The following is a 24034-nucleotide window of genomic DNA, read 5'->3' on the forward strand; positions in this document are numbered from 1 at the left end:
GGAGCCCGCCGGCCGCAACTAAGGAGCACGCGTGCCTCAACTAAGGAGCCTGCTTGCCCCAACTAAGACCTGGTGCAACCAAATAAAATAAATAAAATTAAGAAAAAAAACCTATAAAAAAGGATGTTGCTATGGGGAGGGATGAAGAATTGAAGCCTTTAATGCAATCATCCAGCTACACTACTCAAGCAAATACATATTATTTCTGCTGTGGCTAATTTACCTATTTCTGTACTCTAGGCATCATTCGATCACTCCACTTAGAACTGATTATTATCCTCTATACCTAGTTTTCTTACCTCTGAGATATATCCTTTAATTTCTTAGTCATAGTTATCTCTTCCCTGCATCAGTCTGTGAAGGTATATCATCCACAATTTCCTATTTCCTGGTAACTATAATTCAGCCCTTATTTTACTCCCCTTTGTATCAACATGCTGCTGCATATAACCACTATTATGGACTCCTCAAATATTCTTGGTTGAACCTCTAGTGAAATATCTACATGCCACTCTTAGGCAGTACAGATTTGAGAATCATAACAAGTCCATGGGGTCAATACGGTTGGGGTACATGAATTTTAAGGCCTTTTTTTCTCTCTCTCTCTTTCTCAGGCCAGGTTCCAATTGGAAGAAATGGCATATAGTCCAGAAAGAATGTCTCATTACTATGAAAATGCCTACCTGTACCTGCAGCCCTTCTACAACACAACTCACAGCTTCCTTGGCCTCCAGCGGCCAAATGGCATCTTGGAATGTGGCCGGCCCCAGGAAGTGCTGGTGGATTATTACATCGATCCAGCTGATGTGGAACCTGACCAGGAAGTCATCTTCTCCTACTATGTGAGACTGGGAAATGGGGATGGGTGAGAGTGTGTTGGGAAGGAAAGGGAATAAAGACAGTGAGCTAGACGGGGTGAACAGACAGTCTGGATAGAGATATAATGCAAGCCACGTAGGTAATTTCTAAATTTTTAGAAGCCACCATAAAAAAATTAAAAGAACAGAGGAAACTAACTTTTAAAATATAGTTTGTCTAACCTAGTATATCCAACATATGATCATTTCCACATGAAGTCAACATAAAAAATTATTAATAGATATTTTACATTCTGTGTTTCAGCTGCATTGCAAATCTTTGAAACTCAAAGTATGTATTTTATACTTAAAGGAGTTTGGACTAGTTACATTTCACGGGCTCCAGTAGTCACCTGTGGCCAGTGGCTACTGTGTTAATATAGGTATAAAAGGTGGGGGGAAATGGGGAATAAAGAGATTTTGAACAGGAGTCCAGGGAAATTGTGTGGGGAAATAAAACTAGGAATAAATGAGACAATGTTGCTGACCAGGGCTGAAAGGGAGCCTGGTGGATGGGTAGCAGGGAGGATGAGGAGGGGATGGGGACTCAGAATAAATTTCATTCTGTGTTTCATTGGTCAGTATTTTTAAATAGATGACATAGGGTTAAAAATTAACATTGATAGCAGCTCTGCTGGGGAAATAAAGTCACAACTTGTAACCTGAAAGAAATGTAAAGGTAAGCAGTTTTACTGGTCATCTTGATGATCGTGAGGAACTTAGACTCAGGTGAACTTTGGGTTTGATGGTCTCTTTATTCCCTTATCATCTCCTTAAAGTCTCTGAGAGAATTTCTCCCCCTGAATCATTCCAGTGTCTTCATCAAGTTAAAACAATCATCCTAAATAACAGAATGAGGAGAGGTAGGTGGGAAATAATAAGGCAGAATGATAATACATGTACTGTCTTCGGGACAGAAGTGTGGCGAGGCCTAGGAGAAAAGTGGAGTTGGGACTGATCAGTGTGGAGGATAGTCTGAGAAACTGGCCATAGGGCCCTTGACTGGAGCCTGAGATGCCTGCCTGCTTAGAAACCATCTCAGCGAATTCAGTTTCAAGGGAGAGTGAAGAGGAAGGGAGAGTTAAAAAGAGATTTCTCCTCCAGAGAGTCAAATGTCAGAAGGACTCAAGACAATTTCAAGGTATACTCATTTCCACTGAATTTTAAAAAAAAATTTTTTATTGATGTATAGTTGATTTACAGTGTTGTGTTAGTTTCAGGTGTACAGCAAAGTGATTCAGTTTTATTTATATATATATATATATATATATATAAAATTTGTATATATATAAATTCTTTTTCAGATTCTTTTCCCTTATAGGTTATTACAAAATATTTATAGTTCTCTGTGCTATGCAATATGTACTTGTTGGTTATTTATTTTATATATAGTAGTGTGTATATATTAGTCCCAAACTCCTAATTTATCCCCAACCCCTTTACCCTCCACCGAATTTTCAATTGAGTGATAATTTTTAAAAGGTTGTAAGAAACAGAAACAGACTCACAGACATAGAGATCAGACTTGTGGTTGCCAAGGAGAGGGGGGAGGGAGAGGGATGGACTGGGAGTTTGGGGCTGGTAGATGCACGCTATTACATTTAGAATGGATAAACAACAAGGTCCTACTGTAGAGCATAGGGAACTATATCTAATCTCCTGCGATGAACCATAATGGAAAAGAATATAAAAAAAGAATGTCTGTATGTGTATAACTGAGTCACTTTGCTGCACAGCAGAGATTGGCCCGACATAGTAAATCAACTACACTTCAATAAAAAAAATTTTTTTTAAATAAAAGTTTGCAAGGATGGATTTTAGTAGACTTTATGTTACAAGGATTATAAAAGAATAAAACTTAGAGATCTTCAAGAAATGGTGTCAGCTGTCTAGTCTCTCTGGCTCCGAGGCAGTGGTGGCCTTTGTCTCCTCCCACCCACCCCGTGGTTCTCGCAGACCTCCAACTGGAGGAAGAGTCATCAGGGCTCTTGGTACCATCCAACATTTGACAAGCGGAAGGATGCTCCACGAAGTACTGACCTGGGCTCCAGAACTACGAAAGGAGCCTCTCCTTACGGAGAGATGCAGGGATTGGGCCAAGGCTAAACTCCTCTAACTTCTATGTTGTTGATGACTTCTTTTTCTCTTCCTTAGTTAATAGGGAAAGGGAATTTGGAGATGGAGGGGCAGAAACACCTGAAGTCTAAGAGGGAAGGTGAGTGTTCATGCATCTCTTGGAAGACTTAAACTTTACATTTCCAAGAAATAGTTCTTATACTAGAAGCAAGAGTAAGAGCAATGAGAACAGACCATAACAGTAACCACAGAGGAATAGGATAGTGTGAAGCAACCTGCACCATGAGGCCTGCAGCTGGCTCAGGAAGAAATGCAAACACAGGGTTGGATGTCATTGGTAGGTGAGTGTGTACTCCCATTCCTGAATATCCCCTCTTCCCTTTCAGGACTGGAAGGCTCCTTCTCTCTCTCATTGACCTTCAACTCCAGACTAGCCCCTAATCCTTCCCTGGTGATGTATGCCATTTTTCCCGGTGGAGGTGTTATAGCAGACAAAATTCAGTTCTCAGTGGAGATGTGCTTTGACAATCAGGTAAAATGGCAGTTGAAGAGGGTGAAGGAAATGTCTGGACATAGAGAGAGAGCCTGTGTATGCTGGGGTTGGAGATAAGGCAGGGGCGGGGAAAGAAGGAGTTAATATTGAAGCTGGATATCATGTTCTCTATCTTTTGCATGGTTTGTTGAACTCTCTAGCTCTCCCGCTTCTTTTAAAAGGTCATTCTGGGAAGTCACATGTTCTGTATAGCTATTCCACAAATTCTCTTTCTTTCTACTTTCTGTCTTTGAAACTTTCTACATTATTGTACCGTGCTGCTTAGTTTTTCCAATTGTATTACAAGACCCTGTTTCTAAAGGGCAATACTTTACAAAGAAAAATCAGTATAAAAATGAAGGAGTGGGCTGGGGACCGTACTTAGGGCATATGGGTGATGACTGTTTCTCCTCCTCTCCAGTCTGACCTGATCCCCACATTATCCATTTCTCTTCCCCAGGTTTCCCTTGGCTTCTCACCTTCCCAGCAGCTTCCAGGAGCAGATGTGGACCTGCAGCTGCAGGCAGCTCCCCAGTCCCTGTGTGCGATCCGGGCCGTGGATGAGAGCGTCTTGCTGCTTAGACCAGAGAGCGAGCTGAGCAACAGCTCCGTGAGTGGTCTGCTGACATGGTGGCAAGAGGGAGTCAACAGAGAAGACAGACTGACCGCATCAGAATTAAGAGATGGATTCCAGGCAGTGGGAAAGAGAGTCTCAGGGAAATATTGCATCTCCACAAGGTGGTAGCAAAGCTGGTATGGAAATGAAGGTAGAAATGATGATATGGGGACTTCCCTGGCAGTCCAGTGGTTAGGACTCTGTGTTTTCACTGCCATGGGCCCGGGTTCAATCCCTGGTCAGGGAACTAAGATCCCGCAAGCCATGCGGCATGGTCAAAGGAAAAAAAAAAAAAAAGAGAGAAAGAAATGATGATATGAGAAGGACACGGTTAATACGGTCACAGCGGTCAGTACCGGGAAAGATGAAATAGGAGATAAGGGTGACAGATTATGAAAAAAGATGAACTAGAGGAAGGGGTTATGATGGAAGAAATTCTGGAATAATGAAGAGAAATAATACAAGAGCAGTAAACTGTGCCACCAGAATCAGAATCTGAGAGAAGTTTCTCAGCTGATTTCACTATGTCAATATTTTATTTTCTTAAGAAAAAAAAAATTTATTTCCTTTTCTGTCTTTTCTCAGGTCTATAGAATGTTCCCATTCTGGTACGGTTACTACCCCTATCAGGTGGATGAATATGATGAGTGTCCAGGGCCTGCCCCATGGGACTTTCCCCCGCCCCTCACTGATGCAGTGCCCGAGGAGCGTTGGCGCAGGCGTTCTACCATGTGGAGGCCTTGGTTCCCTGAAAGCATAGATGTTTTCCGTTTTTTCAAGGTAGATGTTCTTACCCATTTTGTTCTCATAGAAACAATTGTGGTGGGAGGGGGAAAGGAAAGCTCACATCTAATAAAGCAGGCAGAGTCATATGGGCACTGGCAGGGGCAAAATCGTGAAAGAAACTCCTGATGGGTAAGGCAGCCTCACTTGGTCCTCATGCTTGTAGAAGTCACCTACTGTCTGAGGCTATACACTAGTCCTCTCTCTGGGGTCTCCAAACATTGACTTCCATGGGATCAGCCAAGAAGGAAAAAAAAATGAAGAAAGGTAGACCAGAAGTCTCTATTATGAAAGATACTGCACCTATTTTATCCACAGAAGTTTGGGATGCTTTGGCCCACATCTGACCAGGAGGTCTCTGAGGTCAGGAAGTGGGTCTTGTTCATCTTTGTATTCTCTATAATGCCTGATCCTTCATAATGCTCAATATATTTTTGTTGAATTGATTGAGCTGATATGGTCTCTGCCCTTAAAAAGTTCAGTCCAAATCAAATAATAAGGATACAGTGACTAATATTTGGAAGAAGTATTAAACATATTGAACGATGAAATAAGTGGAATACTACTAATCAGCCAAAAAAAAGAATAAAATCTTGCCATTTGCAACAACCTGGATGGACCTTGAGGGCATTATGCTAAGTGAAATAAGTCAGACAGAGAAAGACAAATATCATTTGATCTCACTTATGTGTGGAACCTAACAACAACAAAAACAACAGCAACGAAACAAGCTCATAGATACAGAGAATAGATGGGTAGTTGCTAGAGGTGGGAGGTGGAGGGGGTAAAATGGGTGAAGGTAGTCACAAGGTACAAACTTCCAGTTATAAAATACGTAAGTCTTGGGAATGTAATGTACAGCATAGTGACTATAGTTAGTGTTACTGTATAGCATATTTGAAAGTTGCTAGAGAATAGATCTTAAAAGTCCTCATCACAAGAAGAAAATTTTTTGTAATTATATATGGTAATGGATGTTAACTAGACTTATTGTGGTGATCATTTTGCAAAAACGTATGTATATGTGTGTATATACATATGCATAATACATCTATCTATCTATCTATATATAAACACAATGAGATAAGTTTAATTGAAAAGCTTTCACACTAGCTGGAATAGAAGTGAACCAGTTTTGGTGGCTGGGTATTGGTCTCGCAATTAATAGGCAATGAATGTGTTGGTTTAACCCTTTGAGGGTGAAATTTCTAGGCTGTAGCCCTTGTAGTAAGGGAGAGGACCCCCTTAACTCTTCATTCTCTGGTCCCTTTGGTGCCTATCAGGAGGTGGGCCTGAAAATACTGTCCAACGCCAAAGTCAAGAAGCCAATAGATTGCAGCTACGAAATTTCAGAACACAGCACTGCAACGGGAGGTAAGCTGCCTCTGTGGCTTGCAGATTCACTGAGATATTTAGCATCATGGAACTCTGAAAGGTCCCTCTTTGCCTCCTATTCTTGCACTGAGCCAGTAGCCAGAATGATAATGGATTGTGGGTTATAGATGAAGGCAGTTTCCCTAGGATCTCACTCTCTCTCTGTCTCTGGGGAGGGCTTTTGAAGCCTGAAGCCCTTATCTACTCATTCCCTGGCCAGACGTCCGTGTCTGTCATTTCCCCTGATAGTCTCATGACCAGTCAGTTCCTCAGTGGTCCTTCCTCCTCATCTCTCTCTTTTTTTCAAAAAAACTAATTAATTTATTTATCTTTTTATTTTTGGCTGCGTTGGGTCTTCATTGCTGCTCATGGGCTTTCTCTATTTGCGGCGAGCGGGGGCTACTTTTCTTTGAGGTGGCTTCTCTTGTTGCGGAGCACGGGCTCTAGGCGTGCGGGCTCCATTAGTTGTGGCACGAGGGCTCCGTAGTTGTGGCTCTCGGGCTCTAGAGCGCAGGCTCACTAGTTGTCCTCATCTCAGACTGGATGTTCTCTGCTTCCCTCTGAATTTCTTGCTGGTTTTCTCTCCACCTCAGTTTATCACATGACATAAGTCTTCTGCTTTTTCCCTTGTTCTTAGTCTCCTTAGAAGTCCATGAAAATGTTTCAGCGCATCGGGTGGAAACTTTAAGTCAGCCAGAGGATTCTCAGGTTCGCCAGTACTTCCCGGAGACTTGGCTCTGGGATCTGTTTCCTGTTGGGTAAGTGATGCCTAAAAGGTATAACAAAATTATATATACAGTGTAGATTCAGCAGAGAACTCAGACTCAGATAATTTCTAATGAACCTAAGTCTCAAGCCAAGAAGGTTTAATGGGGATATGAGCACGTGTTTCTTTCCCTGGATTCTTAAACAGTTATATACAATCACTCAAAACAAATTCACACGTCTTCACATTTGCTCAGTGCAGACAGTGCATTCTCACTGCAGGGCCATGCAAACGGAAAGACACATCTTGACATGAGTTTGGTTCTTGCCCACTGCTTACCCGCTCGTTTTGACAAACCCTAAGAAGGCATATTCTCACCGATTCAGAGGGCACTGGGCTCTCTTACAGATATGTTTGCACACAGATGCCCACCCACACATACTCCCTCTCCTCACATCCTCAGACTCCCCCCCTTCTCCCATACTTGTACATCCTCACTTGAAGATTCACACTCTGAGATTCATGTGGGCCACCATTTCGATTGCCTTTTTGCTTTTTCCCCCACGCACAACAGCAACGAAATATTCACTTCTGCAGACAAATTTGTAGCTTAATTCCCAAATGCCTTTCTCCTGCTGTCTGCTTCACCTGGGTTCTTGTATTCTCACAGTAACTCAGGGAAGGAGTCTGTCCACGTCACAGTTCCTGATACCATCACCACATGGAAGGCCATGACTTTTTGCACTTCCCAGTCCAGAGGCTTTGGTCTTTCACCCACTGTTGGACTGACTGCCTTCAAGCCATTCTTTGTTGATCTGACTCTCCCTTACTCGGTAGTTCGCGGAGAATCCTTTCGTCTTACTGCCACCATCTTCAATTATCTGAAGGAGTGCATCAGGGTAAGAGCTGGGGATGCAAGAAGCAGGTGTCAGTCCCTAAACTGGAAGCATACCAATTTTCCCCGAGAAAGAAATGAGATGTCGGTGTCTCTGCCCCCATATTTTCCTAAACCTCTGTGTATTGTCTCCTTTACTCCGACCCTTTATCACTCAAATATCCTCTTCAGGTTCAGACTAAGCTGGCTAAATCAGAGGAGTACCAGGTGGAACCAGGGACAGACTCTCAGGCCTCCAGCTGTCTCTGTGCTGATGAATCAAAATCCTATCACTGGAATATCACAGCTGTCAAACTGGGTAAGAGAAGGAAGTGGCAGATGGGCAAGGAAAGCACAGAGACTGAGAACTCTACCCTTTCCTCTACTGTATTTGCTTTGTTTTCTCTTTCCTCTTTGTATTTGCCTCTATTTTTCTCCCTCCTAATTCTATGTTATAAAAAAATAAGCGAATATTCTTTGATAGATGACCAAAACATTATCCACACTGGACTATTTTGAGAGTGAAAGAGGGAGATTTTAATATTTACGCCAGGACAAGAGATAATGTTACTAGTCAAATACTTACTATGGGCTATGGGCCAGGCACTGTCCTAACTGTTTTACATGAATTAACTCATTTAATCATCACAATAATCCTATGAGATGTCATTTGCTCTTGGATTAAGTCCTTGCAACTCAAAGTACAGTCTTTTGGTGTATTAGTTATCTACTGCTGCTTAACAAATTACCCTAAAATTTAGCAGCTTAAAAGAACAAACATTTACTATCACACAGTTTCTGTGGGTCAGTAATTTGTGCAGTGTAGCTGGATGCCTCTTGCCCAAGGTCTCTCATGAAGTTCAGCCAGGGCTGTGTTCTCATCCAAAGACTTGCCCAGGAGAGAACCCACATCCAAGCTCATTCCAAAGCCTTTGATCCTCATGGACTGTCAGACTGAAGGCTGCAGTTCTTGGCCTCAGGTGTTGGCTAGTGGCCTCCTTCAGTTTCCCATCACATGAATCTCCCCACTGGGCTGCCTCATGACATGACAGCTGGCTTCCTCCAGAGTTCGTGGCTTGAGAGGAAGAGTGCACCTGAGACAGAAGCTGCAGTGTTTTTTTTTGTTTTTTTTTTTTAAGAAATTCACGTTCTTTTATTTATTTATTTATTTATTTATTTATTTATTTATTTATTTATGAATGACTGTGTTGAGTCTTCGTTTCTGTGCGAGGGCTTTCTCTAGTTGCAGCGAGTGGGGACCACTCTTCATCGCGGTGCGCGGGCCTCTCACCATCGCGGCCTCTCTTGTTGTGGAGCACAGGCTCCAGACGCGCAGGCTCAGTAATTGTGGCTCACGGGCCCAGTTGCTCCACGGCATGTGGGATCTTCCCAGACCAGGGCTCGAACCCGTGTCCCCTGCATTGGCAGGCAGATTCTCAACCACTGCGCCACCAGGGAAGCCCTGCAGTGTTTTTTATAACCTAAGCTCAGCTGTGACATCTCATTGCTTCTGCCCTATCCTCTCCATTAGAAGCGAATCACTAAATCCAGCCCACAGGCAAGAAGAGGGGATTACACAACAGTGTAAATATCAGGAGGTAGGGATCACTGGGGTCCCTTAGAGGCCACCTACCGCAGAATGTGGGCTCCACCTCAGATCTACTGAAATAGAGTTTGTATTGTAACAGACAAGAGCCGCAGGTGATTTGTATGCCATTAAGTTTAAGAAGCACTAATCTAGAGGGGAAGAGACCTCATTGGTACCTCTGCCAATAGGGCTGATGTCTTCCTTTTGCCCTCTTTCTTCTCAGGTCATGTAAACTTCACTGTGAGCACTAAGATTCTGGACAGCAATGAACTCTGTGGGGACCAGAAGGGGTTTGTTCCAGAAAAGGGCCAGAGTGACACACTCATCAAACCAGTTCTGGTCAAGGTGAGTTTCCTGCAGGCCTAGCTTCAGAGGTAGAGGCAGCAACCGAGCCAGGGATGGTCAGTGTGTGTCTAACCGTGTCAGTCTCTTGCAGCAGTCTTACTCCAACGCCAATCAGGCAGCTCACCTTTATCCTTCCCTGACCCCCTTCTGCCCTTAACTACTTGCTTAACCCATACTGATGGTCTATGGAAGTACCTAATACAGTACCTGTTACTTTGTAGACACTCAATGAATGTTAGTTTCTCCTAAGAAAATCCCTAATGTCATCATTCGCTGCTTCCTGTCATCATGAACCCCACTGTCAATCCTGTCTCTTAGAAGTTTCCTAAACTTATCCTTAGCTCTAGCCCAGAAAGAATTTTACTGAGAGGCCCCTCCCTGGGTTGAAATGGAGTCCTTCTGAATGTCAAAGAGAAGCTCTGTTCTCTCCAGTTCTGAGTGAAGCCCTGGAGCACAGGCAGGGCCTCTTCTCCCCATTTCCCTTCCCCTTCCTATTCCTTCAGTGCCACCTGCCCTGATACTCATCTATGTTTTTTCACCCATCCTTGTCTCTCTCCATGTCAGCCGGAAGGAGTCCTTGTGGAGAAGACACACAGCTCACTGTTGTGCTCCAAAGGTGGGTGAACACAGAGAGGGGTTGGTGTGAGAATTCCCTTAGCAACAGGAGGTCTTCTTAGGCAAAAGGAGGAATATACAGGACAAGAAGAAATAGGAGAGTCTAGGGGTGCCATTCCCAATGGGGCCAAGTAGCTGAAAGGCATGATGAAGAAGAGAAAATGTACAGCACAATTATGGCTCTCGCTGGAATTTATTTTCAGCAAAGACCACTGTGAATAGGGTAAAAAAATCTACCTCCAACCCACGGAAAGCACTGGGTACAGAAAACCCTGGATTATGGCAAGTTTTTCTGTGGTTTGGGCGTGAGAACCCCCACTATTTCCACCTTTTATTGTTTTACCTTTTCTCTGCCCCTCATAGGAAAAATGGCTTCAGAATCCATCTCCCTGGAGGTCCCTGTGGATGTTGTTCGTGATTCAGCCAAGGCTTATGTTTCTGTTCTGGGTAAGCAACCAGAGATTCTTGGCTCCAAAAGGAAAAATGGGGCCAGAGGCTGCCAAGGTGTGGCATGGGTTGAGGCCTATGGCCCTATCTGGAGGAAGGTATGGTAGATTAGAAGTGATGAAGGAAGAAGAGCTTATTTTACAAAGTGGGCAAATACAGCCTGTGCAGTGCAGATGGAGTTAGACAGACGTATACTCTGGTTAAAAACAGAAAAGAGTCTGGGCAGGAGGAAGTTAAAGGTCGTTGAAGCTTGATATGTATTTAGGTTTAGGTCTATAAATTGGGTGGAGGGGAGCCGAAATGTTTGCAGGAACCATTTAAAAATGAGGACTTCATATATTTGAATACAGTTTTGGGAAGATTCAACCATATTTACATAGGACATGCCACTTCTTTAGGCAAGGAGAGGGAGCAAATAGAAAAACATGAGCTTGAAAGTTGTATCGAACTGGCTTAGGATCCCAGTTCTGCCATTTAATAGCCATGTGACCTTGGATAAGTTAATGAACAATTTCGATCCTTCTTTTCCCTTCTGTAAGACAGTGATAATAACCTACCTTTCAGGACTGGTGTAAAGATTAAATATAATAAATTTCCCAGCACAATATCTAGCCCATAGTAGAAGGCCTATACATGTTAGTTTCTTTCTGTACTCTAACCCCCTACCCAGATCCCTTCCAGGTGAAAATGTCTCCGTTTTGGCTGTATTTGATTCATACCTCTGGAATAGCACTCACCTCACTGTATTATAGCTCACTGTCTCTGTCTGTCTTCCACACTGCATTGAGGGATCCTTGAGGACAAGGGCCACGTCTTTTTCATTTTTGTTCTTAGTACAGTTCCTGCAGTTGACTTTCAGTACATATTTGCACATTTGAGTTGAACTCAATGACTAAAATGCAGATGTTCATGAGTCACTTATGTCAGGCTTACTGGCTTGTGAAGTATATGGAGGGGTCAAGAGACATAACGAGGAAAAGCGTATCAGGAGTGTGTGTGTGCTTGGGAGAGACTTGGTGATTTGGAGGGTGATGTATTTATATGCAGTGGAGGCACTTAGAGATTGAGACTAAGCATTGCAGGTTTTATTACAAACCTCATCAGCTTCTTGAAAGCCATGAACGCCCTCAGGTGGCCTACATACCTCTCTGTGTACTCCAGCACCTTGTACATACCTGATATTATATATGTTATACTTGCTTATAATAAATTAGCATTGCAATGTATTGTAACTGTTTGCCCCCCCTGACTATGGGCTCTTCGAGGTGGAGGCTCTTGCCCCCCAGGTCACAGAGTAGAGACTCCCTAAATGATAGTGAATACGTGTTTGTTAAATGTATGAGAATAACTCTTAAGGGTTCCTTCTTCTGCCACCACCTTCCTTCCCTCTCCTTTTGGATCCCAGGGGACATCATGGGCACAGCCCTGAAGAACCTAGACAGTCTGGTGCAGATGCCATATGGCTGTGGGGAGCAGAACATGGTCTTGTTCGCTCCCATCATTTACGTCTTGCAGTACCTGGAGACGACAGGGATGCTGACTGAGGAAATCAGGTCTCGAGCAGTGGGTTTCCTGAAGCTGGGTGAGTTGGTGTTCACTCTTGGACACCTTGTCTAGCGCCTATGATCGGTGATAAGACTCAGGGAAGTTCAGCCCCTGAAGTGTCCCTCATCCTTGAAGGCCATGGGGGTGTTTTTTGAAGTTATCACTGTCATCTAAAACCACATCTGGCTTCCCAGGGTACCAGAGGGAGCTGATGTACAAACACAGCACCGGCTCCTACAGTGCCTTTGGGGAGAACGATGAAAATGGAAACACATGGTAATGTTGTCCAGTCCCCCATGAGTTCTGTACCCCAGAGCATAATTCCTGAACCCTCTGGAATTATTCCTCTACCTCTCCCCTTAACCCCATTCCTTCTTGCTTTCTATCCTCTACCACTTTAATACTGTTTATTTCAGCTTCATGTATGGTCAAGCACCTTACCCTTCTCTCTGACCTTGTACCTCCCAGCTCTTGTCCCCATGAATGCCAATTAATGCCTCCCTTTTCCAAGCTTCCTATGGCATTATGTTTCCTCAACTTCCCTTCTGGAACCATTCAACAGAATAAACTGTAGAACTATTGCACCCTCCCCTGGAAATCCACCGTCATGCCACATTTCCCTCTTTACCCATACAGGCTGACAGCCTTTGTCACCAAATGCTTTGGCCAGGCTCAGAAACTCATCTTCATTGATGACAAGAACATCCAGGACGCTCTCACGTGGATGGCAGGAAACCAGCTCTCCGATGGCTGCTATGCCAACGTGGGGGAGCTCTTCCACACAGCTATGAAGGTGCGGACCTGCCCAGGGGCCCACAGCCCACTACTGTGTCTGGGAGGGACTTGTACCTCTGAGTGAGCAGAAGCAAGAGAGCACCGGCCTGAGAGTCAGTTCTTCAGGTCTCAGGCCTGGCTCTGGGTGACCTTGGTCAATATTCGTAACCAGTCTGAGCATTCAGCTTCCACATCTGTAAAATGAGAATATGTACTAGAATATGGTTCTCAAAGTATGGTCCCCAGATCAGCAGCATCGGCACCACCTGAGAACTTGTTTGAAATGCAAGTTCCAGGGACTTCCCTGGTGGTCCAAGTGTTTAAGACTTCGCCTTCCAGTGCAGCCGGGTATGGGTTCTATCCCTGGTCGGGGACCTAAGATCCCACATGCCTTGCGGCTAAAAAAACAAAATATAAAACAGAAGCAATATTGTAACAAATTCAATAAAGACTTTAAAAATCTTTTTTTTTTTAAATCAAAAAAACCTTAAAAAAAAAAAAGAAATACAAATTCCAGCTCTCACCCCAGACCTACTCTGAGGAACTCTGGGAGTAAGGGCAGCAACTGTGTTTTAACAAGCCCTCTGGGTGACCCTGATACTTGCTAAAGTTTGAGAACCACTGGACTAGAAGATCTCTGAGCCTTTTCCTATTTCCCTAAGTCTGAAGCAAAGCCATTGCCTCTGGTGGGGACTCCTAGACAGCTCAGTGTCTTTTGTAAGGGGTTTACTCTCTGGCAGGCACTAAGTACTCTATCTGATATTCATATTTAATGTTTACAACAAATCAACATGCTAAGCACTGGCATATCATTATTAATTCCATTTTACAGATGAAGAAACTAGGTGCAGGGGTTAAGTAAATTGCCTGAGGTGAATGCTAGTGGGCGGCAGGACTGTAATTTGAACCACAGCGCTTGGACTCCAGAGGCACTGTTCCCGCCCATTCACTGCACTGCCTGACCTTTCCCAACACAGGGCAAGGTGTCGGGGTGCAGGCAGCTTGTTCAATTCAGAACAGACCGAGTGAGAGAAAGACTGTACCAACTTTCCTAGAGGAATCATTATTGCTATTCCAGGACCTGGATTAAAAATCTTGAGCACTGGGACTTCCCTGGAGGTCCGGTGGTTAGGACTCTGCGCTTCCACTGCAGGGGGCATGGGTTCAATCCCTGGTCTGGGAACTAAGATCCCGCATGCCGTGCGTTGCAGCCGGAAAAGAAAAAAAATTCAATTAAAAAAAAATCTTGAGCATTGAAAACCAAATCTCTATATGATTCATTAGTGTTCCTTATGCAGGATCTTCCCAGTGTCCCCCATACGGGGGAGTAGTACAAGCCAGGATGTGACTAGAACAAGACCCTAGAGGTTTTTCTTCCTCCTGTCTTACCAGAGCCAGCCAGTCTCTCAAGAAACCCATCATTTATGTTGTCAAGCTTGGTGGTTCGGTCCTTACCGGGAGCTCCAGAGTTAAACCCAGCTTATTAGTTGTGTATTTTTTTTTTTATACATTTATTTATTTTATTATTTTATTTTGTTGACTGCGTTGGGTCTTCGTTGCTGCGCGCGGGCTTTCTCTAGTTGCGGCGAGCGGGGGCTGCTCTTCGTTGTGGTGCTCGGGCTTCTCATTGCGGTGGCTTCTCTTGTTGCGGAGCACGGGCTCTAGGTGCGTGGCTTCAGTAGTTGTGGCTCGTGGGCTCAGTAGTTGTGGCTCGCGGGCTCTAGAGTGCAGGCTCAGTAGTTGTGGCGCACGGGCTTAGTTGCTCCGCGACATGTGGGATCTTCCCGGACCAGGGCTCAAACCCTTGTCCCCTGCATTGGCAGGCGGGTTCTTAACCACTGTGCCACCAGGGAAGCCCACAGTTGTGTACTCTTGAACAAACTATTTAACCATTTTAAGTGTTTGTACTCTTATCTATAGAACAAAGATAGTAATTTAGATTACATATATTTTTTTAAAAATTGCTAATATCCTTCTGTGAAAGGCATTAATCAGGGAAGGTGTTACCTATTCTCCTCTGGAGAAGAAGCTGGGCTTTATGCCACTTGAGGGAAACGTCCATTTGGGGGAGGCTCAGATTCAGTAAAAAATCTGAGAATAAGAGATTTTCTCCTTATCCCAACTCCCTCCCCCCACTTTTTTTAAAACCTGTTATCCTTCCTAACACCTTATCTTGGGTTTCCTAAATACCCACTCAGAGCTGAAGACCTCATGTTACTTCTTGCAGGTTACCGTATAAGGCTGTGCAGTTATTGAAGTCCAGCCAGTTCTCCCCTCCACTGTGTGTCCTGGAGGCTTGGGGCTGTGGTCAGCCTGTGGAAAGGAGCGCTTCTTTTTTTTTTTTTTTTTAAATATTTATTTATTTATTTGCCTGTGCCGGGTCTTAGTTACGGCACTCAGGATCTTTGTTGCCGCTTGTGGCATCTTTAGTTGAGGCACGAGGGATCCAGTTCCCTGACCAGGGATGGAACCTGGGCCCCCTGCGTTGGGAGCTCGGAGTCTTAACCACTGGACCACCAGGGAGGTCCCAGGAGTGCTTTTTAAAAAGTAATAATAATAATTCATCCGTTCAGAGGGGACACATTTCTGCAACGTGCATGCAATTCTTCATGTGCTGGCTGCTGCCCTGACTTCCTGTCTCCGTTTCCATCCAGGGTGGAGTCGATGACAAGGTCTCCTTGACTGCCTACATCACGGCTGCGTTGCTGGAGATGGGAAAGACCACAGATGTGAGTTTCTCTAGCTCCTCCCCTTGACAGTCTCCTGATCATGCCTGTTTCTAGAGAAAGTCACCTATTTTTGTCCCTAGCCAGCCTTTTAAACTCAAAAGAGGATATGATGATTTCCTTATCACTGCCCCTTTTAAAAGGAATGCCTTATAAATTCAGTTCTTCATCTTCACTTTTTAGGACCCGATGGTGAGTCAGGGTCTGCAGTGTCTCAATCGTTCCGTCTCCTCCACCACCAACCCCTACACACAGGCCCTACTAGCTTATACTTTCACTCTGGCTGGGAAAATGGACATCAGAAACATTCTTCTTGAAAAGCTAGATCGACAGGCTATCATCTCAGGTATGTTGGCCATGTTAGGAATTTTTTGCTTTCTTGTTTTTATTTTATTTATTTATTTTTGGCCATGCTATGTGGCTTGTGGGATTGAACCTGGGCCCACCGCAGTGAAAACGCTGAGTCCTAACCACTGGACCACCAGGGAAATCCCAGGAGTTTTTTGAAATTGTGAAAATATGTGAAAAATTTCCCTAGTCTCCATAGTCCCACATATATTCAATTCTAGGATTCATTTTAGTAAAAGTTAAGTCATAAAATCATTGTTAACAGTTTTGCAGGAAAGCCCCTGAAAGTCCTCAAAGGCATGTTATATTTTTAACATGAAGAGAAAATAGATGGTAGAAACTAGTCAGAAAACGTATTGGCATTGGAGAACCACCCTTTTGCAGATATTTAACAATTCTTTGGTGTAAAATCATGGAGTTTGATGGGGTACGACTTGAACTTGGAGATTTCTCAAGGTCCTTTTCAAACTTTTGGATGTATTTAGAATAATATTTGATATTCTGGGAACTCCCTGGTGGTCCAGGGGTTAGGACTCGGCGCTTTCATTGCTGAGGGTAGAGGTTCAATCTCCAGCCGGGGAACTAAGATCCCGCAAGTGACGTGGTGTGGCCAAAAAAAAAAAAAAAAAGTATTCGATATTCTAACAGATCTTGTAAATACAATATTAATGAATTTTATTTACCTAGCTGTTTATTTAAAATTATACTTCCAGGCAGAAATTTAATCTCAGCTTTCATCTATACGAATGTCATTGCCGAGTTGTCCTCTCATATGGGCTCTGGGTAGTTTTTTGGCCTGTGTATAAGCAGCTCTAGTCGTGGAATGGGGATCTCAGACGGTGGGTGGAGTTATATCTGCTCAGGTGTATATCAGTTTAATGTGATTAACTCTTCTCCATTATCTTGCATGGCAGGCTGACATGTTTTCTTTTGTTCTTCCACTTAGATTGCCTCCTGTGGGCTATGTATTTATTATCTCTAACCTTATATTTAGTTAGACTTCTAGCTTCCACTCTTCTCATTTCTACTTGCTGTTCGTTGTCTTCAAGTTACCTGCCATTGTGGCTGTCATAGAGTCGGGATTTGGTCTCATATTTTATTTGCTCGCCCTCATTAGCATTTCTTCTATGGTTTCTCAGAGTTCTTATGCGTGTTCTGCCGTTTTTATTCTTCTTAAAATGTTAGACCTTTGATTAAGGAAAATAAATGCTGAAAATTAATAAAATTTTGTAAGCCAAAAAAAAAAAAAAAGACCCCAAACACATAAAATTCTTAAAAGAAGTTTCTACTTACCTATCTCCATTAACATAAGAATTTATAAATTAACAAGGGAGGTTCTGATATCATTGCTGGAGGCATTTATTGATGCTCCCAGCTTTACCCTGGGGAATTATGTGCGGGTGTACACACTCACACACACATCCTTGCATGGACATGGTGGCCAATAAATCAGAAGATTTGAGAAATATTTTTTTCTAACTCACGATTAATTTTTGGTTGGTACTTTCTCTGGTTTAAGGTGTAGCATTTACAAAGTGAATATGGGAAAGTCATTTCCTTCTAAGACTTTCCTAAGTATGTGTTTTTCTCCATAGGAACGTCCTTTCACTGGAGCCACAAACCTACTCCGTCATTGGATGACAGCCCTTGGTCTGAGCCTGAGGCTGTAGATGTGGAACTTACGGCATATGTGTTGTTGACCTTGCTCAGCAAAGCCAACTTGACTCAAAATGAGATAAAGAAGGCCACTGGCATAGTGGCTTGGTTGGTCAAGCAGCAAAATGCATATGGAGGGTTCTCCTCCACTCAGGTAAGTAGCCTGCTCTTCTGCCACTCATCAGGTAGGGTTAGATCCCATGTGGAGAGAGAGGAAAAACCAGGATTAGATCTCGTGTGGAGAGAGAGGAAAAACTATTGCCCTTGCCCTCTAGGTCCAGGGACTAATCACTCTATAGAAAGGGAGAAAATCATGCGAAAAATATATAGAAGGGTTCATGAAATTAGGTCATTTGAGCACATAAATAGTACTCTATGCATTTAAGTCTCTTTCTTTGTAGAGTATGAAACATCATGAAATCTATGTTCTACATGTAAAGAGGACATGTATAATTATGGCTAGATTTACATAGTCACAAACTAGAAAGCCAGTTATGGGGTCTGTAAGCATCAAAGCAAGATTTTACAGGTATACCTCCTATTTCAGGTATTGGAAAGCTGGTAAGATAGAGTCTTTAAAAAGTTTACAACCTAGAAAGAAAGCTAGGAAAAGTTGTATATATTACATAGCAGGATCTGGTTACAGAACAAAGATACAAAAGTTACAAAATATTGAATTTCAAGAGGGAGAGCGACCTCATATCAGCTTGAGGGGTAAGAAAAGTCTTCACAGGGGAATGGCACTTGAGGGAGATCTAAAGGGACATGTAATAATTTTAGGCAACTATTGAAAGGAAGGGGGAATAGTCTGAGTAGAGACACCCATTTGCAAAACCGTAGAATGGCTGTTGGGAAAACTGGTTTAGCTGAAGCATAAAGGGACTTAGTTGAAAAGGTAAGGTAGCTTCATATTATGAAGGGCCTTGCATGTCAGGCTCAGTTTCTGCCTAATTCTGAGGAGCCATTAATTTTTTTAAACTTTGTTTCAGAAAGATTAATCTGTCCCTTGGATATGGGATGATTTAGAGGAGAGAGACACTGGATTTGAAGAGATCAGGAGACTATTTCATTTGTCTAGGTTAGGGGTAAAGAGAAATCGAATTGGTGGGGTGGCAGTAGGGAAAAAAGGAGGTGGAATTGTATGATAAATTCAAATAATGTCATAAAAATCATCTTAGATGATCACAGAGAGAATAGCCATTAATTCATTTGTTCTGTAAATAGTATTAAATCCCTACTCTTTCCACGTCACTGATGATACAGAGGTAAACAAGAAAACACATTTTTTGTTCTCATAGCGATTATAGTATGACTTGTTGAAATTAGGGCCAGTTTCACTGAGGATGTAACATGTAAAGTAGACCTGGAAGAATGAACAGATTTTAATAGATGGAGTGCCTGGTGTAGATGTTAAGAGATGATGTTAAGACCTTGCATATGGTAATGACTTAATTGGAATTTTAAAAAGTTATATGGTACTATGTTTCCTTGTTTCAGGGAAATTCTTGGCCAAAGATCAGGAAAGATTTCCTTCTTCTTGCTGAGCCCTAAATAATCATAATATATAATTTTAGAAAGCAGAGGATGGAATGTTTAGAATTCTCCGTGACAGATATATGCCAGAGTTGCTTTTCAATAAAATCCTTGGCTATTACAAGAAGTCACATATCACCCACTTTGGTTTTTAGGTGATGGTGAGGTCCCATTCCTTGAATTGTCTCCACATGTCCAAGGAATAAAGAAAGCCCTCCTGGGCTCCAGGTCACAGAGCATAGACAAAAAGTTGTTTGTAGATGGCCAAGCTGCACAGATATAACTTGTTCACAGCTTCCCCTGGGTTGATACCTGTCTTCCTATCTTTATATGACAGTGTGATGTCTAAATATGACTGTTCTTTTTTGTTTGGGATAGGGAGAAGTGGGGTTCCTTTATTATGCAGTAGATATTTGACAAAGTTTCGAGCATACAGAAATTCCATAACACAGAGTGAGATATGACAATTTTGCAGAATATCTCATTCTTTTTTTCTTTCCTCCGGTTGTAATTTATATAAATCATGTTTTCAGAAAGGAAAGGCTCACACTTTTTACGTGATGCCATGCTCTCTTAGAAACAGTTTATCTGTCTTATTCCCGGATGAAGAAAAGATTGTCACATGTCATAATGGCTAAGAAGCTTTGTCCTTCAAGGAGGGGTTTTCCAAGAATCCCCTGATACCCTGTGCCACAGAAGATCATTATGCAATTAAATAACTTTGAAGAGCATGCAATTTTTAGGGTTATCAAGTTACTGCTGTTTCTTCCCCAAATAAGGAAATTGCAAAATATATATTGAGCAGTGATCCACTCACTTTTTGTTTTTGGTTTTTTTTTTACCAATTAAAAAAAAATTGGAGTATAGTTGCTTTACCATGTTGCATAAGTTTCAGCTGTACAGCAAAGTGAATCAGTTATACGTATAGATATATATATACTCTTTTTTGGATTCTCTTCGATCCACTTACTTCTAACAATAGCCCGTTCTGAAGCTAGGTTTCATTGCTGAATATAAATATATGAAATTAGCCTAACGACCCATGAGTGTTCAAGAATGACTTGATGGTGATTCTCTATGCAGGTAAGATATTATGATTTCTACGTTAGCTTCCCCAGCATTGGTGAATGTGGTTCTTAGATACTTAGAGGAGGTATCATCCAAGCTAGTGAACAACAATCAGGTGTGTAGGTTACAGGGTTGTTGGAGGTTAGTTCCAATGGCCCACAAAACAGTAAGCATATGCCTGATGCCTGATTGTTTTCCTCAGGATACTGTAGTTGCTCTCCAAGCTCTTGCCAAGTATGCCACTACTGTCTATGTGCTGTCTGAGGAAGTCAACCTGGCTGTAAAATCCGCTCAGAATTTCCAGCACACTTTCAACGTTCAAGCTGCCAACCGGTTGGTGTTTCAGCAGGAGACTCTGCCCGATATCCCCGGGGTGTACACCTTGGAGGCCTCAGGCCAGGGCTGTGTCTATGTGCAGGTAAGCAGGGCTCCAGGAGGACTAGTGTGCGTTGGGAAGGAGAGTCTGAGGGCATCTCTGCCTCTAGTAGAACCTTCTCTCATCTACCTTATTTGCAAGGAAAGTCGTTCGAACCGTACCCTCTTTTTATTTTTTATTTCTTTTTTATTGGAGTAAAGTTGCTTTACAATGTTGTGTTACTTTCTGCTGTACAGCAAAGTGAATCAGCCACATGTATACATCTATCCCCTCTTCCTTGGATTTCCTTCCCATTTAGGTCATCACAGAGCACTGAGTAGTGTTTCCTGTGCTGTACAGTCGGTTCTCATTAGTTATCTATCAAACAGAACAATCTTTAAAATCCTTCCCAACTCTGATCTGGTTATCTGTTTCCTCCAACTAGACGGTGCTGAGATATAATATTCTGCCTCCTAAAAGTGTGGAGGCCTTTAATCTTAGTGTGGAAATAGCGAAAGCTCGGTGTGAGCAACGTACTTCACCTCGATCCTTGGCTCTGACCATCCATACCAGGTGAGGACAGCGGAGGTGCGGTGGGGGGCACCTAGACCATGGAAGCTGAGCTGGAGAGAGAGAGAGAGAGAGAGAGAGAGAGAGAGAGAGAGTGTGTGTGTGTGTGTGTGTGTGTGTGTGTGTGTGTGTGTTGCAGATGCACAGTGTGCCGAGAGGGAAGATAATGGACTCACACAGGTTTGCTTCTTTCTGCCCTCAGTTATGTGGGGAGTCGCAGCTCTTCCAATATGGTTATTGTGGAAGTAAAGATGCTTTCCGGGTTCAGTCCCATGGAAGGCACCAAACAGTTAGTAAGTTGCTTCTGTTTTCTATCTCTGAGGGGGGCTTATTATTATAGCTTTTAATTATCATTAAAAAGCTGGTGAAATGGGCATCATGGTTTATACATACAACTCATGATTGTATTATCTAAATGGGCTACAAAGGTGCACCAGATATATGATATGGAACCTGTTATAGTCTTGGTTCCTTTTTCTTACCTTTTCCACAGTATATATTGTTTCTGCAACCATGGCAGAGCTTTGGAAGATTACTTCTAGGGGATAGGAAAGGCTCTGGCTATCAGTCTCCTTTTTTTTCTCCTTTCTTATTCAGCTTCTCCAGCAATCACTGGTGAAGAAGGTTGAATCTGGACCTGACACACTCAACATCTACTTGGAAGAGGTAGGGATCAGGAACCGAACCAAAGAGCTTGATCGCTTATGTGTCTTTTCAACTTCCCTTCTAATGTACATGTACTAGTGTCACACACACGAGGACGAGGAACCTGGGAGATGGAGTTCACAACCACGAGATGAACTCTACTGGTGTACCATAACATACCCCTTTGCATCTCCAGGACAGCACTATCTAACAGATACAAAATGGGAGCCATCTGTGTTCTTTAAAAATTTCTAGTAGCCACATTAAAAAAATTAAAGAGAAACCGATAAAATTAATTTACTTATATATTTTATTCAATTTTATATACCCAAAATGTTTTTTTATTTCACCATGTAATTAACATACACAAGTGTGAATGAGGTATCTACATTTTTTTTTTTTTCTTACTACATCTTTGAAATCCAGTACGTGTTTTACACCGACAGTACATCTCACTTCTGACTGGCCACATTTCAAGTGCTTAATACCCACATGCAACATGACAGCTCTGGAGAATAACAGAGTGGTTAATAGCCGAGGCTCTGATGCCAGAGTGCTTGGGTTAAAATCCTGGTTCTAACATTGGCTGCAATTGTTGGATGATTGTTTCCTCATCTGTAGAATGAGGGTAGGTAGTGGTAAAAATAGTTACCTATCTCACAGAGTGGTTGAAAGAATTAAGTGACTTAAGACATGAAAAGATATTTGGAATTGTACCTGGTATGGAGTAAACCCTCCATAAACATTAGCAATTATTATTATTATTTTATAATGTAATGTTAATGTTAATTAATTTTCATTAGACATTGTATGTAACTTTTCATTTCAACCAAATAAGGAGTTCTCAAGGACTAGTAGTATTCTAAAAACTGTTACGATGCTTATTTCATCATACTCTATTTAGCACAAGGAAGAAAGGTGGCATTATTATATAACTGACAGACAAGACTATCTCCAATTAAAATTAACTGTTGTTAGTAATGTTTTCCACTCCCACACCAATTCATCTTACTGTAGTTTTCTTATCTGCCAGGGGGTGGCTCTTTAGGGTAAGTCCTGTATAGTTTCTTTTGAGACAACTCTGGTTAGTGTATCAGGAAAAACCCTGAAATCATGATATTGTAGTTGTTTAAACATTTTGCAAAGTTTATGATGCTTTCATACACACCTTCTTTGAGTCTCACACGGCACCCCTCCTTCTACGTAAGGAGGCTGAGGCTGAATTGATAAGAGTGAGTGTGCTTGTCAAGTCATCCTGTTTGTCAGTGTCCAAGCTGGGAGTAGCACCTGGGGATTCTAATTTCCATGACACCATTCCTGAGACTGCAATGGCGGGCCGGTCAGTGTATCCAGCCAGCTTTGTCAGCTTCTAATCTGAGACATCAAGTCGAATGGTCTAAAAGCCAACCGTCATGATTATATCTGTGACTATTTCCTTTTTCTATGTATCTTCTCCCCTTTTGTCTTGATCAGCATCACCAGAGGACAATCTGATTCACATTTAACAAGTTATTCTTGCTTTTATTCCTCTTCTCTGTTGTTTTTTGTTATTTGCTTGCTTGGTTTGGGGGGGTCTGTTTCATTAATTTCTTCATTATTTCTTTTCTTTATTTTGGGCTGAAGGGAAGGGGAAAGGACATTTTTTGTTATTTGTCTAACTTCTTAAGTTGAATGCCGATTTGTTTATTTTTAGTCTTTCTTATTTTCTGATGAATATGAACTATAAATTTCCCTCTAAGTATATTCTGTCTTTGTCCCACAATTTTTGACAAGCATTGTTTTTATTACCATTTAGTTCTATATCTTAATTTTGGGGGAAATTCATGGGCTATTTAAAGCCATCTTTTTGTTACTAATTTCTAATTTTATTGCATTATGGTCTGAGATCATGATAGTGAGCCTCTGAAATGCATAGAAGTTTCTTTTGTGACCTAATATATGGTCTTTTTTGGAAATGTTCATTGTGTGCTCCAAAAGAATGTCCATTCCCTTTCTCTTGGG

At 42.3% G+C, this 24034-nt stretch overlaps 1 protein-coding gene across 1 annotated transcript in view; it reads left to right on the forward strand.

Moving 5' to 3' along the window:
• A2ML1 (alpha-2-macroglobulin like 1) overlaps positions 1-24034 on the forward strand; it is a 43023-nt gene that overhangs the window by 15013 nt on the left and 3976 nt on the right. Inside the window, exons 12-33 of the mRNA XM_059935273.1 lie at positions 615-842; positions 3012-3072; positions 3320-3465; positions 3926-4075; positions 4667-4861; positions 6148-6238; positions 6876-6996; positions 7615-7843; positions 8011-8137; positions 9630-9751; positions 10316-10367; positions 10730-10813; positions 12219-12395; positions 12553-12634; positions 12995-13151; positions 15787-15861; positions 16042-16204; positions 17802-18016; positions 20666-20881; positions 21264-21391; positions 21591-21681; positions 21986-22054. Coding sequence (XP_059791256.1) covers positions 615-842; positions 3012-3072; positions 3320-3465; positions 3926-4075; positions 4667-4861; positions 6148-6238; positions 6876-6996; positions 7615-7843; positions 8011-8137; positions 9630-9751; positions 10316-10367; positions 10730-10813; positions 12219-12395; positions 12553-12634; positions 12995-13151; positions 15787-15861; positions 16042-16204; positions 17802-18016; positions 20666-20881; positions 21264-21391; positions 21591-21681; positions 21986-22054 — 2979 coding nt within the window. The remainder of the gene's footprint in view (positions 1-614; positions 843-3011; positions 3073-3319; positions 3466-3925; positions 4076-4666; positions 4862-6147; positions 6239-6875; positions 6997-7614; positions 7844-8010; positions 8138-9629; positions 9752-10315; positions 10368-10729; positions 10814-12218; positions 12396-12552; positions 12635-12994; positions 13152-15786; positions 15862-16041; positions 16205-17801; positions 18017-20665; positions 20882-21263; positions 21392-21590; positions 21682-21985; positions 22055-24034) is intronic.

Source organism: Balaenoptera ricei, chromosome 10 (genome assembly GCF_028023285.1).
Source record: "Balaenoptera ricei isolate mBalRic1 chromosome 10, mBalRic1.hap2, whole genome shotgun sequence".
Taxonomy (NCBI): Eukaryota; Metazoa; Chordata; class Mammalia; order Artiodactyla; family Balaenopteridae; genus Balaenoptera; species Balaenoptera ricei.